At 35.3% G+C, this 15,280-nt stretch overlaps 1 protein-coding gene across 1 annotated transcript; it reads left to right on the top strand.

The window, feature by feature from the left end:
• Nucleotides 1-6,729: 6,729 nt before the first annotated feature.
• LOC131855009 (uncharacterized) lies at nt 6,730-7,987 on the top strand. Its single transcript, XM_059206215.1, has one exon. It carries the CDS (start codon nt 6,740-6,742, stop codon nt 7,964-7,966), a length of 1,227 nt encoding a protein of 408 aa, XP_059062198.1. The 5' UTR covers nt 6,730-6,739; the 3' UTR covers nt 7,967-7,987.
• Nucleotides 7,988-15,280: the final 7,293 nt, after the last annotated feature.

Here is a 15,280-nt window from a genome sequence, read left to right on the forward strand (position 1 = left end):
ATAAACAGATCATGTAAAATTTGGTTTTGTTTTATTGTATGTATTTACCATTCATTTGGGGACCACAAATATCGAAATGACGTTGACAATGAATTGCTACCAAGAGATTTAATTTGGACGATTTGCCGTGGGCCATATTGTTATGAATGTTATTTATGTACAAGCATTAGTATTTGAAAATTACTCGTTGTTTTGCTTCATACATTGTGAATTATTATAAATGTGAGTAACAAATCTATATGTTCGGCGATCACGATTGAATAGTGAAAATCATTTGTGGAAAAATTGAAAAATTATAACAATATTACATAGTATAAAATAAAGTCGCTGTTGTTGTCTGTCCGTCCTTATATATGCTTAAATCTTTAAAACTACGCAACGGATTTTGAGGTGTTTTTTATTAATAGATAGACTGATTCAAGAGGAAGGTTTACATATATAATACATGTACATCCGTGCGAAGCCGGGGCGAATAGCTAGTTAGTTATATATAATTGTAATACTTTTAGAGTACAGTCAAGGAAAGTTAGTGTTCTTTCAATATTCTCAAACAGTACCAAAAATATTTTGTTGTCAACCAGATTCGTACTTATGACCTTATGAACAAGTCAGAGTAATTTGCCACTAGGTCACGATGCTCTAAAACGTAATTAACTAACTAAACCGTTGTTCTCATCTTAGTACGTACGTGAAAAAATTTAACCAACTAATGAAATGTTTATAACACATGGCCCTCAAACTACTACTGATCCATTGAAGCCAATGGAGAAATCCCCGTGGTTCAGCACACTGACTTACTTCGCAGGTTCGATTCCTCGCACAAAACAGATACTACTCGAGTATGATTATTTGTATTCATCTATGTGTTTTTTATGTATATTATATATGTATTTACAAAGAAATGTATCTAAGTATATCTAGTTGTCTAGTATTGTGTTGTCTCTATTACTGATCCTTTGTAATATATAAAAGAATCCCGGAAACCATAAAACAAGAAGGGAAAATTAATTTATTAAAAAAAAAAAAGGCTTAAAGAATTACTGACTAAAAAAACTTATTATACAGTAAAAGAATTTTTAACAGACGTACTGTAGGAGCATTACAACAGACTTAAATTTTAAATTTCTTTTTGGGAATGAGTCATCTACGAAATCGCTATACTCTTTAAACAGAGTCCATGTGTACTGTTGATTTATTACATACATACATACAAACAGTAAATTTATATATATACATGTGCAATTATAAATAAATAAATAAAATAGTACCCATAAGATATGCTCTACTTAGTTAGGGTCTAGATGGCGCTGTATGGAATGTTCATGATTAGTCTTATTATTAGAATCATACGAGAACGTACATAAAATGATAGAACGTCCAGTAAAAAATAAAATGGCTTTAATTTTTTTTTCTATAATATTATATTATATAAAAATAGATAGAACTATTTATTATTCTCAAACAGTTAGAGATTCACTGCAAAGCAAAAATTCTATCGAATGGTCTCTCATCACGGAAAGGTAAAGGTAAAGAACCACTGAACTGTACAAAGGTAAGGCGCACGAACGAGAAATTCACGGAATTAATGTAAGGGGTATGTTTTCACGTTGGAATTCAAAGGGGGATGCGTGAAAATTCAACCTTGACGCTAAGGAATTATTGCAAAGCATTATTGTCCCTCAGGTTTATTGCACGAGGGTAATTTATTCCTGTTTCAATTTTAAATCCATCTGATTTTTCAACAACCTCAATGCTTAAGTGTTTATACTCAGTGAAAGATTATTTTTCATGCAAAATAGATGACATTATATAATTTTTATTAATAACTATAAATATTAACATTAATTAATTAATATAGATATTTAAATATATTTGTGGGTATTCGTAATGTAATGACATAATTTTATATTAAATTGAATATGATTTAATTTGAATATTTGCATACCTTCTAAGGGGTGCTGCATGTCATGTACTTTTATTAGTTAATAAGATCCGAAACTACCATGTAGCAAGCAAATAAATAAATTATTATTAAAATTCACCAGAGACATTTTATCAATCCAAATTGATATTAATAAAAAAAAATTAAAGGGCATTAATCACTATTTTAAACTACTTTAGAAAAGGTTCTTATGAGTACTTAATACTTATTGAGGCAGCAAATTGCGATTTTAATGATAAATTTATGACTGTACTAGCTGTGCCCGCGTTTTCACCTACATGAAGTTTATAACCTATGTGTTATTCTAATGTTTAAACGTATTACTGTAAAGTTTCATCAAAATCTGTTCAAAAGTTTTTGCATGAAAAAGTATCAAACATTCATTCTTTGATCTATTCAGGCGTACTCATAAACTTTCGCGTTTATAATATTATATAATATTGTAATCATATATATCTTATATATGATATATATTAAGAAGATTACACAAAAATTACCATACTATAGTTTATTTCTGTTTCCATTTTAAATCTATTTGCTTTTTCAACAACCCGAATACATAAAAATTACCAGAGACATGTTGTCAATTCAAATTGATATTAATGAAGAAAAGTCAAAGGGCATCACTATTTTAAAATAAATTAGAAAAGGTTCTTAATCCTACTTAATTTTTTTTTTGTTACGATCGTAAATTGTGATATAGTTATTATTTTATTCCACAAGAATTACGGTATTATAATGGTACTAGCATAAACTTTCAATTACAAAATGAATTATCAAAATATATTAATATATAACGAAGATAAAAGAAATGTGAAATAATTTATTAATGTAGTTAATGAAGCCATAACACAAATAAATTTTATGGTAAATGTAATATCATATAGGAAAGATTAGATTCTTTCCATTGAATAGGCTTTAACACCAAGGATCGATTTGGAAAAAATTACAATTAAAATCCTACATTAACATAGCGAAAGTAATTTTTCAAAAACGTTACCTTTCCATATGAATATTTTGATAATATAATCCATCGTAAGAAAAAAATACCTAAATCACGTACGTTTTGGAAATAATTGACAATAAAGCAAAGTGATGTACTACAGTTTTATATAGGACATCAATATCGACGTGTTTCTGTATGTGTGTTTGTTAAAGATTATTTTTTATATTTTTTTTTCTTAAATGTCTATAGGTATTACGTAAATCTTTATTTACCATAAAATTATTCGTGTAAATACCCGATTAATAATGTGTTAAAAAAATTTAAGTAATTAAGTTATTCTTTTAAATGCATTTACGGTAAATAACTTTCACTTGATCCTATTGCAGATTCTTATATTATGCTATTATATTGATATTATCGAACTCGCTACCATTAGAAAGAAAGGCAGTGTCAAACCGCTAGACAATGATGCCTTGATATAAAAGAGAAATTCTCCAGAAAGTACTACAATATGCGGCTATTTGTCCACGGTTTCGATCCCATGGGATTGTAGACAAATCCGACCCCATGTCAAGGTCCGGGAAATGCTGCCGAGTTATTGAACGCAGGGTTGCCAATCTTACAGTTTCTTGCGCCATGTTGCCATGCAAAATATATTTTTTTTTATTTATTTACACACAAATTTATACAACATAATATAAAAACAATAAGCCGCAAAACTGCTCAGCAGGTTGTCTGCAGCAAAAGCGCTATATAAAACTTAATACTTACTTCTAATCTATATATACACACACATACATTCACATAAACACATTACTGTAGAACCAGGTATCTTATGCCACAGAATGTTTGTTTACAAAAAAGTTTAATAATTTCAAATTTCATATTAGGTAGGTTAGGTGCCATATTAGGTAATTTTATCATTATGGATAAACTACGTCTCCTATTACCTTATGATCCACTGGTGATCTTCCAACGTACTCCGTTAAGGCAGGCGGGTGGATTCCCTGAAATAATAATAATAATCTCAGGACAATTCACACAGCGCCATCTAGATCCAAGTTAAGCTAGCAATAGCGCATGTTATGGATATATTTTTTTCGTAAATACATACATATTATATTATATAGAAAATATAATTATATAATACATAGAAAACACCCAGACCGATACAAACAATCATACTCATGAATGCAAATGTTTGTGCCGTCAAACCCGAGACCATCTGACGTAAAGCGGTGTACTAAACCGCTAGACCACCGAGGTATTGAGACAAAACAAAGGATACAAAAGATGTGGGAGGGTTACGACAGTTCTAATTAGTGTTGTTTTTTATATAATTCTAGCTGACACGACAAACTCCGTTCCGTCTCAGAATTATATAACGTATCAAAGTTCAATAAATCTTACTAGATAATATTATTAACTCGAAAGTTTGTGAGTATGGATGATGGATGGATGTTCGTTACTCTTTCACGCAAAAACTACTAAACGGATTTGAAGTTTACAGTAATGTAGATTCTACATCATAATCTTTTTAAATTATAGCCTAACCCTAACTTATAGGCACGTTAGGCTATAATTTAAAAAGAAATTATATAAATTGGGTGAAATGTAAACATATATAGCTCAAAGGTGACTGACTGACATAGTGATCTATCAACGCACAGCCCAAACCACTGGATGGATCGGGCTGAAATTTGGCATGCAGGTAGATGTTATGACGTAGGCATCCTCTAAGAAAGGATTTTGATTAATTCTACCCTCAAGGGGATAAAATAGGGGATGAAAGTTTGTATGAAACTTTGTCAATTTTAAACCGCTCGGGCTGAGACTTTGCATGCATAACGCTACTATAACGTAGTCATTCTCTAAGAAAGGATTTTTATAAATTCCACGCCTAAGGGATAAATTAACGCGAGCGAAGCCGCAGGTAAAAGCTAGTATAATGATAAAACTCAAGTACGTGAATTGCAGATGAAATTGGTTAGCTAGCACTAGCATAAAATTAAGAATATCATAATATCTTATTACGGTTTATTTATTTTATTGAGATTGATCTTCTCGCGATTGGAAAATGTTTTCATTGTACATAATGGTATTGTGAGTATACATAATTTGCCGAGATGAGTATTGAACGTGTTTCTACAGTAGCAAAGAATCTTAATATTTTAAAATTTTTGCTTTAGGATCTGGATTGTTATTTAGAACACGCTTTGTATATAAAATGTTTAAACGTATTTCTGTTTGTATTGAAAATGTACGACTGAACCAACAACCACCAAACCATTATGTAAATATTTTTATTTTTTTAAACGGCCTCAGTTCAGCACACTGTTTTACTTCCGATGGTCGCGGATTCTATTCCTCGCACGGCACAAACATTTGTATTCATGAGTATGATTGTTTGTATCGGTCTGTGTTTTCTATGTATAATATGTTTGGATTTACGAAAAAAAAATATCTATGTATTTGTATCAGCATTATATAGCTTAACTTGGACAATTCACAAAGCGCCATCTAGTTCCACTAGATGGCGCTGTGTGAATTGTCCTGAGATTATTATTATTATTATTATATGTATATATTTATGAAAAAAATATATATCTAATATCCATAACACAAGCTTTAGCTAGCTTAACTCTTGGGTTTAGATGGCGCTGTGTGAATGCTTGAGATTATTATATCTACGCACATACTTGTCATTCATTTATTTATTGCACCAGATAAATTACAGGATGCATCATGCTATTTATTTTTAAATTTATGTGAGCTGATTTGTCATTCCAGTAACATAAAAACATATCGTAAAGTTGGCAACACTGATCGATCATGTTCAATGCCATATTGGGACATACTGGGACAGGTAATACGTTAAGATCTATATATTTATTTTTATTACTAATATAGATTATGTTATTAAGTTGTTACTAACGAAATGCGTGTAAATCTACTTGGGGTATCCATAATCGTCACGCTTGGCATGTGGGTTGGCGATTGCAGTGTGATGGTAGTTGCTCAGAACTGCTGCTCGTCCTCTGGTCGAGGAATCCCTTATCCACCTTCTACGACACCCACGGGAAGAGACGGGGTGCTATTCTTTCGGCGACACCACGCGCACAATCACAAGATCTCGTCGTTGAGATCTTTGGGTGATACCTTTGGTCAGCAGTGGACGTCTTCCGGACTGAAAAGTGATGAACAAAATAGACTATGTTGTCTGATGATATTTTTTTTTATTATATTACTTTTAGGCATCACATTAATATTATACAGTACAAAATTATATCGATATGATGCAAACTGATCGAGAAAATCTCTTTGTAGTATCGGTTATTGAATTTATTTCTATAAGTTAAATCCCTGATGGATTTTCGTGGATGTGTTACGACATTTTTCCTTTAAGCCTTACTATTATTGTTGTCAGTGTTCCTTCGCTAGATAAGGTGTGAACATGACACATTGTTATATTGTCTGTAATATCTTGAAGTACATATTGTGTAAATAAATCATTTTATATATATTTATATTTGTGTATTATAGATCTTATTTAATACATATTTTTTGGGTTTAAATTATGTGTATCTGTATGTAGTAAAAAACCCGCATCTTAGTTTTTTTTTATGAGTAATGGTTGCTGAAAACCAGCGCTATATAGGTGCACCTCACTAAGGTTGTGCTCATATCAGCAACAGCTGAGGCAGCTCCTATTGCCAACTTCCATGTTATTATTTATTTCCTGTTATGTGTCTTATTGTAAACTGTATTATTTGTGTTATGTTGGCACAGTCCAACTTCGTACGCGCATGCGAACGTACGGTTATCGAGCGGTCATTGACATTATAACTACAATGACGACTGTTAAATGTAATAATTGCAATGTTGTGATTAACGAGTTACTCGCTTTTATACAAAATAAAGCTGATATTATGGATGAAGAGAGCATCAATAGATTATGTGTGACTGCATTTACCGACGAAGAGATAGCTCTCGCCAAGAAGTTATTGTTCGAGTCAGTGGATACATCAAGACGCAAAATAAAAAGAAGAAAAGAAGGCAAAAACTTGCGGGATCTTGTTGACATTATCGGGCTGATAAAAGAAACGGATCCTGAAATAGTTCCAATTTTTGTAGCCAGAGAACTTCACAAGCTGCCGCCGGTCACTTTTGACCACCTTGATGCTACAAAGTTGCTGAGGGATATTATTAAACTTCAGGACGATGTGGCCACTGTGAAGGAAAAGTATATCTCCCGAGAAGAACTCATTGGTATGAAGCTGATAAGCGCATCTGATGATTGTATATTGAATCGCGGCAGAGATAAATGTCCAAAAGATGATACAGCAGAATATGTCCAGGAGGGGGCAACGTCCGCAACGTTCGAGAAGCCGGTGTCAAGCGCAGGTGATAGTGTTGTTTCGCTTATGCGTACGAGTGCGAGTGATAAACAATCAAAGTGCGATAAGGTGATTCGTTGTAGGCGCGTGGAGGCCCCTACCGTGGTTCCGACAATAACGGTTGCATGCGAAACTGCATCGCCAATGCGCCCGGACGCTAAGAGTGATAAGGACATTATAGTGAGGCGCACTGTGGTTTCGAACGAAGATGCACCTGCGCGTGCGGCTGCGCGTAGTTCATTGACTCCAGACCGTAAACAGCTGTCGGATTTATTGCGCGACGGTAGTGAATGGAAAAAAGAGATTCGTAGTGAAGAATGGACTAAAGTACAGAGGAAACGTTATCGAAATCGTTTCATTGGCTTGAAAGGTAAAGCGGAGATTCTTCCTAATTGTACTTTTAAAGCGGCAGATGTTAGTATTCCGTTTTATATTTATAATGTAAATAAGGAAACTAGGATGGAGGATATTACTACATATATTAAAAACAAAACAAGTGTGTCAGTATTATTACTCAAAATAGATATGAAATTTAATAAGGAATATGCGGCTTACAAGTTCATGATACCTAAAAGTAAATTAAATGTATTTATGAATGAGAACTTATGGCCTGACGGAATAGCATTCCGTAGATTTGTTACATATAAAAGTAAGGTTAATAATTTACCGTCGAGTATATAATATATTAGATACTTAATTTATTATATGTGTACAGATAATTATTTAACATTAATTAATGGATATAAATACTCTTAATTTTGATAAGTTTATTGCTAAGTGTGTAAGTTATAACTGTAAGTCACTAAAGAGGTCGATTCAATGTATACGAAACTTATGTAGGAATGTTGACATTATTGCCCTTCAGGAGACATGGCTGTTACCACATGAACTAGCGGTACTGGGGACTGTGGATAATAATTTTGGTTATTTTGGCAAATCTGCCGTTGATATGTCAGCGGGAATATTAAGAGGTAGACCCTTTGGTGGAGTAGCACTCTTATGGAGAAAATCGATATTTACATCTGTCTCTGTTATTCCGTGTTTGAGTGATCGTATCGCTGCCATTAAAATTACAGTCAGTGAACGCACTATGTTGTTTTTTAGTATATACATGCCTACGAATACTCCTGATAATTTTGTTGAATTTTGTAATTGCCTGAGTGAAGTAGCAGCAATCGTCGAAAGTTCAGGTACCGAAAATATATATATTATGGGAGATTTTAATGCGCATCCCGGTGAATTATTTGAAACGGAATTATTAAATTTTTGTAATGAACAACAATGGAGTTGTGCCGACTATGTTATGTTAGGAAGGTTCTCTGGCACGTTTTCGTTCATCAGTGATGTATGTGGAAGTAAACGTTGGTTGGACCATTGTATTGTAACTGAAGCAGCATTAAGAACCGTTTGTGATGTGGAGATTTATGAGGATGTATATTGGTCTGATCACTTCCCGCTTGTAGTGCATATTAACTTGGGTATAGTAGCTATGAATACCTCTGTAAAATACCAAGACTGGCAAAGAGATCCGGCTATATGGGGTACACGAGAAGTGACGCAGGTAGATAATTATTTTCGATTGTGTACAGAAAGTCTTAGTGCTTTAAATGTTCCTTTCGATATTAGTCAGTGTGGTGACAGCTTATGTTGCAACGAAGGACATAGACAGTCAATTGATATTTTCTATAATAATATGATTTCATTAATTCGAAAAGCGGCTATCCTTAGTGGCAACTCAGAAAAAAGCGTATGGAGAAGGCATGCTGTGCCTGGCTGGAATAAATATGTTAGGGACGCTCATAGGCAGGCGAGGCAGGCTTTTATTAACTGGAAGTTCTATGGAGAGCCACGATGCGGGCCTCTGTATGTAACTATGAGGGAAAAAGGTAAAACATTTAAAGAAAAATTAAAATTTTGTCAAAATAATGCGGAACAAATTAAGTTGGATATTTTAGGCGCAGAGCATAAGGGTAAGAATTTTAAGAGATTCTGGAAGTTAACTCAGAAACTTAGCCCTAAACCTTCCATTCCTGTGAGCGTCAATAGCATAAGTAACCCAAAGGATATTGCGGATTTGTTTATGAATCATTTTAAGGTGGATCCAGTACTACAACCCAGTACGCGGTCGGAATGTGCTAGGAGCACTAAGTCAAGGGTACCTGTACAGTTCTATACGGACGAAATAAAGTACGTTATAAAATCAATGACAAGAGGTAAATCGCCGGGTCACGATTCACTTAGTGTAGAGCATTTCCAGTGTGCAGGTCCGCAACTCCTGAGGGTATTAACTGCATTATATAATCTGTGTATACAGCATTCTTATCTTCCGAATGCATTAATGAGGACTATTGTTGTACCCATAGCAAAGAATAAGACTGGCGATCTCTCAAATAAAGAGAACTATAGACCCATATCGTTGGCTACTATTGCTGCGAAGGTGCTTGACGGTGTTCTTGAGAGACGAGTAGGCAAATATTTTAATATACACGATGCGCAGTTCGGTTTTCAGCCAGGACTGTCGACGGAGACGGCTATTATGGCGCTCAAGGACACGGTCAAGTATTATACTGATAGAAGTACACCTGTCTATGCAGTTTTCTTGGATCTTTCCAGGGCGTTTGACCTGGTTAATTATGATATATTATGGTCAAAAATGCATCGCCAAGCTGTACCTTGTCAGCTGGTTGATTTATTTAAGTATTGGTATGATCATCAAGTTAACCAGGTCAAATGGTCGGGTTCGTTCTCGGAAGAGTATAGGTTGAGGTGTGGGGTGAGACAGGGGGGACTGTCTTCTCCTGCACTCTTCAGTTTATATGTGAATGACCTGATTGATGGGCTTAGCAGTGCCAGGATCGGATGCTCCATACATGGAAACATGATTAACAGTATAAGTTACGCGGACGATATGGTGCTGCTGAGTCCATCGATTAGTGCACTTCGTCGACTGCTGAAGACGTGTGAAGAATATGCGGAGTCACATGGCCTCCGATACAATGTTAAAAAGAGCGAGGTCATGATATTTCATGGCAAAAATAGCACACAGAGAAGTATGCCGGCGGTATGTCTTTATGGCACACCATTGAATCGGGTGTCGCGGTTTAAATACCTGGGTCACATTGTATCGGGGGACTTGAATGATGACTATGACATAGAGAGGGAGCGAAGAGCGTTGTCGGTCCGATGTAATATGCTGGCCCGTAGGTTTGCACGGTGTAATAACGACGTGAAGACAACATTGTTTAAAGCGTATTGTCAGTCGTTTTACACGTGCGGCCTATGGTTTGGGTATACGCAGAGGGCATACAACGCTCTTCGTATACAGTATAATAATGGGTTTAGGATGTTGTTGGGGCTCCCTCGGTTCTGTAGCGCATCAGAGATGTTTGCAGCAGCGCGGGTAGATGGATTTGAAGCCATAATGCGTAAAAGAGCTGCATCACTGATGTCTAGAATTCGGGGGAGCTCAAACAGCATCCTAAAAACTGTTGCTAGTATACCTGATTGTCCGCTCCAGAGGCACTGGATAACGTTGCATTGTGGACCCAGTGCTTCTGGACGTGGACACAGGTATATGAATTAAATTTATCTACGTATATGTATATTATAAGTTACTAACATAGTTTTATAAGTTTTTTACTAACACTATATGGATGTAATTCCGAATTAAAAATAAATAAATAAAAAAAATAAATAAATCAATTATCTATCTATCTAAATGATATCTTATATATAAGGTTCTCGTGTCACAATATTAGTTACCGTACTCCTCTGAAACGGTTTGACTGATTTTTCAGAAATTTTATATGCATATTCAGTAGGTCAGTTGATTATTTTTCATACCCCTAAGTTTAAGTGTTGTCAATCCCTAAAATTTTTTTTATTATTTTGACCAAAATTTTATTTTTAAATTTTTATCATGTAGGACTAAAAAATAGATGTAAAAGTACTTAATAATTACTTAAAGGATCACTATGGCTACTTAATACAACTTAAAATATATGTATATCAGAACTATATAACAGACGGACTCGGTTGTCTAGGGGTTTAGCACACCGCCTTGATACCGGTGGTCGCCGTTTCGATTCCTCGATGTAATCATGATTATGATTATATGTATTGGTCTGTATATTTTCTGTGTATATTATGTATGTATTTACAATATATATATATATATATATATAGGTATTTGTATCAGTTGTTTAGTACCCATAATACAAGATCTTATCTTGGCACTAGATGGCGCTGTGTGAATAGTCTAAAGTTGTTATTATTGAACAATATCAATTATTTCAACCAAAAAATGCCTATATCATCTGAAATAGGTAAAACAGCATATCACTGTATCTTACATAGTATAAAACAAAGTCGCTGTCGCTATCTGGCCCTATGTATGCTTAAATCTTTAAAACTACGCAACAGATTTTGAAGCGGTTTTTTTTAATAGATAGAGTGATTCAAGAGGAAGGTTTATATATATAATACATGTACTCCCATACAAAGCCGGATCAAGTAGCTAGTATATAAATAAATTAGTGTATTAAGGAGTACAAAAATAAATATATTATGTACTGTATCACTTGATTCCTCTATCTCAGCATATATTAACTTAGGCGCTGGTATCAAAGCGAATTTGTAATTTATTTTCTCATCAATACACCTCCTTTTCAGTTTGTACGTATATATTCGTCTTGTACTGAATACATATTAACTACGGCTTCTTTATCGTATTTTGCTTTTGAAGATATTTTCAAATAACATGTCTGTAATAAATCTTACTATAATAATATTATAAACGCGAAAGTTTGTGAGTATGGATGTTTGTTACTCTTTCACGCAAAAACTACTGAGCGGATTTTGATAAAACTTTACAGTAATATACCTTATATATCAGAATAACACAGGTATGTAAATTGGGAGAAAAATAATGATAGAGTTCAGGCGCGGTTGTACTATATGTGGTCCAAATAGTATTTTTTATATAGCAACACTGTATCGTCGGGTTTCAGTGGGCCAGAGACAAAATTACGACAGTTACAGTTCGATATTCAAATTCTGTCAACGATCGTATACGCAACCATTGTAAACCACTATCAAGTAAATTAAAAAACTAATCTCCGAGTTTAATTACAACAACAAGACCCTCTTCTCACCAAAAAGCGTAAAGATATATTTCAAGTAAATGTGATGTAAACGTATGTACGTAGTATGAGAATAATTTTAATGTGATATTATTTATTTCATACAACTATGGTGGCAAATAAGCATACGGCCCATCTGATGGTAACCTGTTACCGCAGCCTATAGATGCCTAAACACTAGAGTTGTTACGTGCACGTTGCCGACTCTTAAGAAATCTTAATATACATATAACCTTAATCTGAAAATCAGTGTTTTGTTCCCTGAACAATGTTCCACGCTGAGCTTCGACCTTTTTGTATTGCTACAGATCACACATAATAACACAATTTTATAAATCTTATGTTGTATTATGTATTGTCTATTCTTATGAACATGTTGTGTGTGATTAGTAACAAACAAATAAACGATATATCTATCTATCTATCTATCTATCTATCTTAATATATACCTTTCTTGGAAAACCCCATGCTATTGTCTAGGAAAATTATTTAAAATTATAAATAAAGATTGTAGGTAGGATTTCCAATGTTCAGAGATGACTTCAATAGCATGTAAAATATATAAAATACTTTGTATAAAGTCTTTCACTAATTTATGTATATATTTTTGTTTGGTATAGGTGCACCACCTGGCGATCTGGCTTCGCATAGATGCGTTTAAAAACAAAAAGAAAAACCTTATTGCTACCTTGTTACACTGATTTCTTTTTATAGGTGAAAGAATTACTAAAATCATTTAGTTTATTAAATTTAATGAACTTCAAAAAAATGTATTAATTAATGAAATAGACTAAAGACTGAAATTAAGTGTACCTTGTTCTTTTGAGTCGTTTCTTCAAGGTCGAAATCGTGATCACCAGGAATGCTTCCATCGACTAATACTCTCTATTGTTAGAGTTCACATCAATATTGTAGAAAAATCCGATATTTTAAAATTATATTAAAAGAAGGTAGTTTGTGTTTAGTACTAATGAAATACCCAATGTAAAGATTATTACAAATATTGTAAATAACGCCATCTAGTATTTATAGACCGAACCAAGTTATTTGTCATTAGATAACCATTACCCCCGCTTCTCTCCCTATTACACTGACTTCGGTCTATAAATACGGAGGTCGGTAGTTGAATAATCTTTCTCTCCGATGGTCTACTCGTTGTACACCAACGACATCCCCAAATTCTCCAAAATATCGCTGTTTGCCGATGACACGGCTCTCTTTACATCCGTCCAAGTCCCGTACGACAATGGCCAGACGGCTTCAGAAAGCCGTAACCATATTGGGCGAATGGTTCTGTCGGTGGCGCATAGAAGTCAATCCCGATAAAAATGCAGCAGTGTAGTTTATCAGGAAATTCGACTCTATGAATCACCCGATCGAACTATTCGGCCAAAGCACAGGCCCACCCGTTCCACCCCAACCACATTTTTACACACACACACACGACACCGTCCTCGCCGGCGAAGACGACGACCTCAAACACACAATATCGCGCATTCAACCGGGCGCCTGCGCGCGCCCGGGCGCTCCACACCGGCGCCCCCGGGCGCCCCGCCGATCGATCCCCCGTCCAATTCAAACGGGGATCGAAATTACGACGGCCTGAGCCGAGGTTCGAACCCCTAGTGGTGCCCACAGACTAAAGTCGTATCCGTCAGGCAGGAGTTGGCCTTCAGCCGCTCCATAAGTCCTTCCGCGGGTTTGGAGTGCCATCTGCACTCGCCCCCTAACGTCCGGTGAAGCTGTAAAGACAAGCTGCGGCCAACAGCATTAGAGTAGTCCGAAACACGGAGCTATAGTTGAATAATCCTCTTTCGTTGAATAAGTCGCGGCATTCAGTCGACGAGTGCAGGGCGTGCCGGTTGTATTTCGGATACTAAAGTGATTTGTATTAAAAATGGGTTTATCCCGGTCTTGCTTGGGCCTGGGGGGAAGCTGTAAGTAGTGAAGGTGAGTGTTAAAGCATTCTAACAGGGCTTTTAAACCTACACCCGTGTCACAAGTCACGGAGTCTACTTAGGGTTTCTCTTCCGGTAGCTGGCTGCAAAGCCTAAGTCGACATTCCTAATTAGTGCTTCTTACACTAGGTATCTATTCTATTCTATCTTTATTTGCTGTAATATGTACCTACAACGAAAATCCCTCTTAAATTATGTAATATATTTTTGTCATCACATAAAATGCCGTATGACAGTGATAAATGCCAAGGACCGATTAGAAGTGTTACGTAAAATTACAACTGTAATCTCTTATCAAACAGAACCTGTAATTTATAAATCCCTGAACATCCGATGCAAACGGTTATAGCGCAACTGACAAAACAATTTGTTGTTGGAGCATTATCTCTCTGACCTATTTTCTCTGCTGACTGACTTCCGAATTTATTTCGTAAACCTGTCTCAGTGTGGACAGAAAGAGAGCGGTGATTGTTAACCGATTGCGTAAAGGAGAATGATCTCAAGCAATTTTTTTTATACTACGATGGTAGCACATAATTCGACCCATCTGATGGTAAACTGTTACGTTACGACATATATGGACATCTGAAACACTTACGCGTTGCCGTCACTAGCAGGCAATTTTTTTATACTGCGATGGTGGCAAATAATACGGCCCATCTGATGGTAAACGATTACGGTACCCTATGGACGCCTGAAACACCAGGGGTGTCACATACGCGTTGCCGTCACTAGCAGGCAATTTTTTTATACTGCGATGGTGGCAAATAATACGGCCCATCTGATGGTAAACGGTTACAATGCCCTATGTACTTCTAAGATACCAGGGATGTCTTATACGCGTTGCCGACCCTTTTTTTAACTTCAGAAAAGTCTTCAGCCCATGGGCTTAGGGG

Source organism: Achroia grisella, unplaced genomic scaffold (genome assembly GCF_030625045.1).
Source record: "Achroia grisella isolate CSIRO2021 unplaced genomic scaffold, CSIRO_AGI_Agris_v1 utg1294, whole genome shotgun sequence".
NCBI lineage: Eukaryota > Metazoa > Arthropoda > Insecta > Lepidoptera > Pyralidae > Achroia > Achroia grisella.

What these genes read in the sequence shown, in the direction of transcription:
- LOC131855009 (XM_059206215.1), top strand. Translation starts at nt 6,740, where the DNA reads ATGACGACTGTTAAATGTAATAATTGCAATGTTGTGATTAACGAGTTA.